The sequence below is a fragment of the Vigna umbellata genome, chromosome 2, assembly GCF_029865625.1.
Source record: "Vigna umbellata cultivar VRB3 chromosome 2, Vumbellata_1.0, whole genome shotgun sequence".
Classification (NCBI taxonomy): Eukaryota; Viridiplantae; Streptophyta; class Magnoliopsida; order Fabales; family Fabaceae; genus Vigna; species Vigna umbellata.
Window position 1 is genome coordinate 34,581,796 of NC_142166.1, and position 7,996 is coordinate 34,589,791.

Here is a 7,996-nt window from a genome sequence, read left to right on the forward strand (position 1 = left end):
GGTATACATAAGATGGATGTATCCTATTGAGCGTTATATGAAGATTTTGAAAGGGTACGTTAAAAATCCATATCATCCCGAAGGTTCAATGATTGAAAGGTATATTGCTGAAGAAAGTACCGAGTTTTGTTCAGACTACATGACATCAGCAAATCCAATAGGAGTTCCTCACACATCATGGATGAATAAAAGTTCTACAAGTAAAAGCATCCGAGGTGTGAATGCGGTGACAAAGGATCGCGAAGAATTGTTGCAAGCACATCTTTATATATTGAACAACACAGATGAGGTGATCCCTTTTTTGCAAGCACACAAAGTCATTGTGAAGAATAAAAATCCAAGACAATCAGAGAAATGACAGTTGATGGAGCATAACAAAACATTTATGTCTTGGTTCAAATCTGAAATTGACAAAGAGCCACATTCTTCTCAAACTTTGTTATGGCTTGCAAATGGTTTAAAGTTTGATGTCGTATGTTGTACAGGTTATGAAGTCAATAATTGCACATTCTATACGAAGACTTTGGATGATAAAAGCACAATACAAAATAGTGGAGTCAGTTTAGAAGCTTAGTCGCTTTAATTTTCCACATCAAAAGATCAATCTCCTGTACTTGGATCAATGAGATATTATGGTATAGTTGAAGAGATATGGGAGGTTGATTACACCCAGTTTTTTGTTCCATTGTTCAAATGTAAGTGGTTTGACAATAACAGTGGTGTGAAAATAGATGAATCGGGTATGACACTAGTTGATTTTCGAAAGGTGGGTTATCGAGACGAACCGTTTATCATGGTACATCAAGCATCTCAGGTTTTTTATGTCAAAGATCCTGCGTCTAACAATTGGTATGTCGCTCTTCAAGACAAAAAACAAATTGAAGTTAACGAAGACAATCTTATTAATATTCATATTGCTGACAACCGTTCATTTCAAACTACGATAAATTTGGATGACCAACCTCTAGTTGATGATGTACATGCAATTCGGTCAGATCATAATGAGGGAATATACATATGATGAATCCATATCTTTATGTATGAATTTCAAATTTGTGTATGTAAGTTTTTCATTAATATTACATAAGTATTTTATTAATATTTCCTATGACTACTATTACATGTTTTGTTAAATTATATTTTATTAATATTACATGTTGTTATTTATTTTGACAGATATATGGCTGACCATCCACATTCATCAGGGGATGAGACTCCCCCATCCAGACCTACTAGAGGACCCACCAGAATGAAACAACTTTTGGTCAGAAAAAATAGTGGTGAAAGAACACCCGTGAATGTTAATGTGATCACAGGTGTGGCATCTGGCCCAAATGCAGATGACTTCCGATCATAACTTGGAGTAGTGACGCATGATAAGATTAATATTCTTATTCCATCTTTTGACCATGTGTCCGAGGTTGATCGGAACATTATATGGAACGATATATTGGTAAGTTAATTAATATCATTTGAATTAGAGTTTGTTTATATTGATAATTTTGCACTGATACAACTTTATTATGTTTATTTCAGATGACATTTGACATTCCAAATGTCACTACACTTAAAAATAAGTGTTTATCAACTGTTGCTGAAAACTTTCGGGGTTTTAAGAGTAAGTTGACCTCGAGATATATATTTGGAAGCCAAAAAAATAAGTCTCCATGTAAAACATATAAGGCCATTCATGAGGAGACTTGGCGCCTTTTGTACAGAGTCGGACATTAGAGGAATGGAAGGTTAGTATAGTTGATATTATTCAATTCCTCATTAACAAATATATATCAAATGAACTAATTAATTAAACATATGTGACAGGCAAAAAGAAGCAAAACACAAGGAATAAGTACTCAAAATAAAAAACCCCCACATATTATCTCGTGGTGGGTATAGGAAGCTTGAGGAGAAAATCCTCAAGAAAAAGGCAGAAGCTAGACCATCATCTGAGGGTGGTAGCCCCCAGCCTCCTTCTCCACCTTCTCTGCATGAGAAATGGAAGTTGGCTCGTTTAAGATCATCAGGCACCTACTCTTCTGACACTGGACGGGAAATATCTGAAAGAATTGTAAGTTATCACTGTTCCTAAAATAATAATAATTTCATTATACATACTACCTTGAATAATGGTGTTTTTTTATGTTACATGACTCCTTGGTTGAGAAGAGCTCCCAAGGTCAATTCACTCCAGAGGGTCGCCAGGATATTCTTACTACTGTAATTGGACAACTTGAGCACCCTGGACGTGTGTGTGCTGCTGGAACTAGAGTAGGCATTCGAGATTATTTTTGGAGTTCTTGTCGTCAGACTTCAAATGCATACAGCGAAGCACAAGAACAAAAGCTGACACAAGAGATCACAAAAAAGCTTTGAGCAGACCTTAGGGAGGAGCTTAGGACGGAGCTTAGGAAAGAGCTTAGGGAGGAATTGTATAATGAGGTCACTACAGAAGTGACTGACAGAGTTATGCGTCAGTTCCAACAGCAGTTTGAGAGTTATGGCATGCGCCCGATGCCATATCCTGTACAGGAATAGGAACATGTTGTGCCTCCCACAGGTAAAATTAATAAACATTTATGTTCAATAATTTCTATGTTTTGTATAATCTAACATTTACTATGACAGGGAGAAGCGGGAAAGGAAGTTGTTCAGCACCAGCCGTACTAGGGGATGACATGGACGATGGTAGTCCATGTCTGCTATACATTTTAGATGGTACCGGGATGATGCTGGTAGCTCGTGGAACAATGTTTCAGGCAGCGACTGTTGTTCATGGTATGAAGCTATCAGAGGATGAGCTGAAGGTCTCAGTAGACGACATTATCATACCAAATGCCTCAGTTCCTCTGCCCACAGATGAGATTTTCACTGTGGCACAGGCATTCCAGTCTTTTATCGCTTGGCCTAAACACTTGGTTGGTTCGGTTTCTGACCCCCCGGTATGGAATTCTACTTTACACTTCTCAATTTTAAAGTTTACATGTTATTGATGTCAAAACTTATCTTATTTTTCCATGTAACAACAGACGCATGCACAGGAGAAGATTCGTTTATCTGAGGACGATCCTCTTGGTGCATTGCAGCAACTTGCTGACATCATTGGAGATAAGCCTTTGGAGGTTGAATATGATGCTAATGTATTTGGGAGAGGCTCTGAGGTCCCGATATACCTGCATAGCCAAGATGTCAGAGAGCTTGCATCGGGAACAGAAGAGTTGAATATTACATTAGTTCAGCTATGGATGATGTAAGTCTATGAGCAATTATTTATATAAAATTGATTTATATATCATGTATACTTATATCAAAGGTAATTTTTTATTTCAGGTATATGTTTGGTGTTAGTAACAACTTGGGGTACAATGATGTCTATGGGTTCATTAATCCCCATGTCATTCACGAAACAAATGATTTTGATGAGATCACAACATATCTCACAAGAAGATTTGCAAGTGGGAAGAACATACTTTTTATTCCTTATATATATGGGTAAGTGAACTTTGTTAACATAATAAAGTTCGATATGTGATTTTAATATATAATAACTAAGTTATTATGAATTTCAGGCGCCACTGGCAGCTACTTGTTATTTCTGTACAAGAGAGCTATGCTTTGTGGTTCTTCTCATTGCACAAGTCTCCTCCCAAACATCTCAGACAAGCAGTTGATTGGTAAGAACCTCAATGTTGGGACTTTCTTTGTTATATAAATGAATGCTAAAACCTTTTTTTTTATATATAGTTCTATTTCAGAAAGTATGATGTTGGTTGGGAGATCAATTGCTAACAACAGAAAACTTGCATGAATTGCTCTCAAGGTTTGACATATGCTAAAGCCATACTTTCTTATAATTGTTTTGTTTTAATGATTTTCACTAACTATTTACAACTGTGATGGTATATTGTAGTGTAACAGACAGAATGGTTCATATGAGTGTGGATACTATGTAATGTATTGGATGACCCACATTATTCGTGCCCATATCACAAGAGGCTGGGAAACAGTAATATTTAAATTTAATGAATTTTGATTTTCTCCAACATTTGGAATTCATATACACTAATTAATAACAATTGTCTTGTGCAGAGATTCAAGACTTCTACTCCAATTCCTGAGAAGCCACTTACATTCCTGAGGAAAGCAATTGCAAAACATTTAGTTAGATTATATAATAGTTCATAGTTATTAGATTTAAAATACATTAGAACATGTTGATTTATAGTTATTAGACTTTATAAATTATGTGATGTAAATATTGACTATTGTGTTGAATCTGTTGAATCTGTGTTGTTATGATATTGTTTAATATGCATGTCTGTTTTTGTGATAGTGGATATCACAAAAACAAACCTGCTATTAAAAAAAAGGTTTAATCCTTTTCGACATCCCTATTTATGTACGAATGTCTCAGATGGGTCCTCGTTTTTTAAAGTGTATCAAAATGGTCCTTAATTTTGAAAATTGATATCAATTGAGTCCTTTCCGTTAAGTTGGCTGGACGGCGTTAAAAAAATTGATGAGTGGATGCTGAGATGACGAACGAACGCTCGTCCACCAGCGAACGAACGCTCGTCGACCACCGAACGAACGGTCGTCCAGTGTGGAACGAACGGTCGTCCAGCAGTAAGAGGTCGACGAGCGTTCGTTCTCTGGTGGACGAGCGTTCGTTCGCTGGTGGACGAGCGTTCGTTCGCTGGTGGACGAGCGTTCGTTCGTCATCTCAGCATCTACTCATCAATTTTTTTAACGCCGTCCAGCCAACTTAACGGAAAGGAGTCAATTGATATCAATTTTATAAATTAAGGACCATTTTGATACACTTTAAAAAACGAGGACCCATCTGAGACATTCGTACATAAATAGGGATGTCGAAAAGGATTAAACCTAAAAAAAATTGCAGGAGAATAGGCCGCGGTTGGGGCCAAAACCGAGGTAGAAAGGTTAGACGAAAATTAAAAAAAAAAGGGTTTTGGCCGCGGTTCCAGCATGAACCGCTGTCATATCTCCACGTTATTACCGTGGTTGGAACCGCGACCAAAGGTTACACAAAATTTTTTTTTTTTAAAAAAAGGGGGTTTTGGACTCGGTTCAAGAAAGAACCGCTGGCATATCCCCAGGTTATTACCGTAGTTGTAACCGCGGCCTAAAGTCTTAGACTTTTTACCTCACCCGTATATGTCGCGGTTCTAAAACCGCGACGTATATTTAAAAACAACCATGGTCGTTGCCCTTCGCTGCACTAGTGTAAAATGAGTTGCTGCACTTAGATTGGGCCACTGAAATGCTGATTGAAGTGCACATCTGGGCCACTGTTGCTGCATAAATTAATTGGGCCGTGCCTAAATCTATTTAGCTGAAAGGCTTAGGCTGAATCAATTTAGAAGAATTTGGCTGCTAAAGGTGCACTACACTGTTAGGTTGCTGTGATGTACTGATACATTGAGCATTGGACTGCTTGGTTGATGCAATGGAATGGGTTGGCTCAACCTTAAGTGAAACACAATTGTTTAGGTGTTGCTCCTTAGAGAGGTTAATCTCTCGAGCACGTCATTTGGAGAAAAAGAAATTCACCCTTGAGCTAGGGCAGAGAGCGAAGTGAAAGAGTGAGGGAGAAAAAACGAGCTCGTGCTCGTGTCAACCACCTAAGCTCGCAGACCTGACCGAAGAAGCTGCCCGAAGAGGTGACCGGAGCTGAACCTCCAAAGATGGAAGCTGATCAAAGGACTGAGACGACTGGAGCGCAAGAAAAGAAGCGGTTACCGTCCGATCAGAAGCTTGAAGCGACGAAAGCAAGTTTTCTTCTTTACTTTTCGTCTTTCTTTTCTTTCATTTTTTTCCGACCCTATATAAAGGGGTTTTCCTCATGTAATTACACACACTTTACTTTCACAGAGCTTTTACAATTTTAGTTTCTGAGTAGAATAGAAAGTAATTCTAGGTTTATCGCTTTCATCAATTAGGGTTTATGCGCTATCGGTAGATTCGAGTTCTTGCGTTCTCGCTCGTACATTCTTCGTTATATTCTTGTGTTTTCTTTTTTTCTCGTTAATAATACTTTCGTTCTTGATGTTTCTATGTGTTGAGTGCTTGTTGATTTACTCTGTTTCATTACATATGTGTTCTTGATCAATGATGTGCGAGCCTTTCTAGTTTTGTTTTGAAAATTCTGATTTAGACTCTGTGACTCCACACAGTTGAAATTCCTTAGGGAATTACATGACTCCATAGTGAGCATGACTTAACAAGATGTCTTCTCGAGTTTGGAGATGAGTCTAATGAAGAAAAAATACCGTGACTTCAATTCTGCTATTGTTGTCTTTTCAGAATAAAAAAGTTTTGGTTTTATTTAGGTTTTGGATCGTGAAACTGCACTTTATTTTCTCTAATCAAAGAAACTGTATTGACTCCACAGTGAGCTTTTCTTTTCCAAGGTGTCTCCTTGAGTCAGGGTGTAATTCAAAACACTGAATGAATCAAAATATTTGGTCTGGATTCAATGTTCGTGATTGTTAAGTGATAGTTCTCTATTGTTTTCTTGCAAATTTTTGAGTTTGTTTGGATTTACTATAGTGAATTGTGATGTTGATGTTTAGATAGAAATCTTGAAGTTTATATGTGTTTGCTGGTATTAGTTAGAAGATTGAATTAGAGTTGAAATTGTTGAGCAGAGAGTATGCATTTGCACAAACTAAGTTCTGATTTGGGACTTAATTACTCCAAAGAGGGTATACCTTTACAGGACTTAATTAGTAGTTTAGTTTTTTATTTCTTTTTTCTTGCATTTCATTTTTTTCTTTTCTTTGAACAGATTTTAGTTTACCTTTTCTTTTTCTTTTTACTTTCTTTGTTTTCATTTCTTTCCCCACCTTGTCTTTTAGTAGTAGTTAATAAATAGTAACAAGAATTAATTCTACATTTTAAGCTTAATTCTAGTCGAGTCCGAGGATTGATACTAGGTTTTCCCTATACTTCATTAGTGGAGAAACTTAGTTTGTTCTGATTTTAGGCGACAAAAATCAGTTTAACAGGGATATTGGATTTAATTTATTTTCCGTTTATATCTGTGCATTTATGTTCATATATTTATATTCTGTTTTTATATTTATATTCCATTTTTATATTGTTTTAAACAAGTATATATATATATATATATATATATATATATATATATATATATATATATATATATCAATTCTACTCTCTCCTTATTATTGAATAAGATACAAAATACTCATCCTTTCTTTATTCATAACAACAAATGAAATTGTGGACAAATAAAATTATGGCTCACTCAATATTTGATATGTGATTTTTAAAACTTCTTGTTTTTTTTTCTATTAAATGACTAGTCAACCTTTTATCTTTCTAAACATGATATTTTTATAAAGATATGTTATTTCATCCTTTAAATGTTTTACTTGATAACATTTACAAAATAATTTGTCATACTAAAACCCATATTGAGTTATAGGAAACACCTGAACTAAAAATATACATATGTAAAACAAAAGGAGTTTATTTTGAAAATAATTTAATTCCAAATGAGTGATAATAAATATAGTTTTAATCAGATTCATGAGTTTGAAAATATTATTTCTGCAATGAAATTAGAAGGAATTATTTTACTTGACATTATGCTTATGACTTTTATGATTTAAAAGTTGTCTCCTTCATGAGTTGGTTGTGCTCAAAGTTTAAAACAAACTTGAATTTTTTTTATGTCTTGACTGTGTGTCTATGTGTTGAGGAAAACATCATTTTTTTTATGCTTGTTCATAATTTTCAGTCTAATTCTAAACCTGAAGCTAATTGCATTACTATAGGTGTTGCATATAATTTCCTATCTAAAAGGTACGTGTCATTAACCTTAAGTTAAATTATGTTTTTAACTCTAATGATTAGTTTATAGACTATGGGACTACTAATTCATGTGTGTGCTAATAAAAAATATTTTTGTTGATATCAGAAAACAAGCACATGTACGGTAAGTATGAGA

At 35.3% G+C, this 7,996-nt stretch overlaps 1 protein-coding gene across 1 annotated transcript; it reads left to right on the forward strand.

Annotated features, from left to right (window-relative positions):
* Positions 1-2,481: 2,481 nt before the first annotated feature.
* Positions 2,482-3,675, forward strand: LOC148203860 (uncharacterized). Its single transcript, XM_088106570.1, has 5 exons — positions 2,482-2,557; positions 2,626-2,939; positions 3,027-3,247; positions 3,328-3,489; positions 3,567-3,675. The coding sequence occupies exons 2-5, from the start codon at positions 2,676-2,678 to the stop codon at positions 3,673-3,675; spliced, it is 756 nt and encodes a 251-aa protein (XP_087962696.1). The 5' UTR covers positions 2,482-2,557; positions 2,626-2,675.
* Positions 3,676-7,996: the final 4,321 nt, after the last annotated feature.

Coding starts and splice junctions, on each gene's coding strand:
- LOC148203860 (XM_088106570.1), top strand. CDS start 2,676: ATGGACGATGGTAGTCCATGTCTGCTATACATTTTAGATGGTACCGGG. Junction 2,940..3,026: donor GTTCGGTTTCTGACCCCCCG/GTATGGAATTCT, acceptor ATGTAACAACAG/ACGCATGCACAGGAGAAGAT. Junction 3,490..3,566: donor TTTATTCCTTATATATATGG/GTAAGTGAACTT, acceptor TATGAATTTCAG/GCGCCACTGGCAGCTACTTG.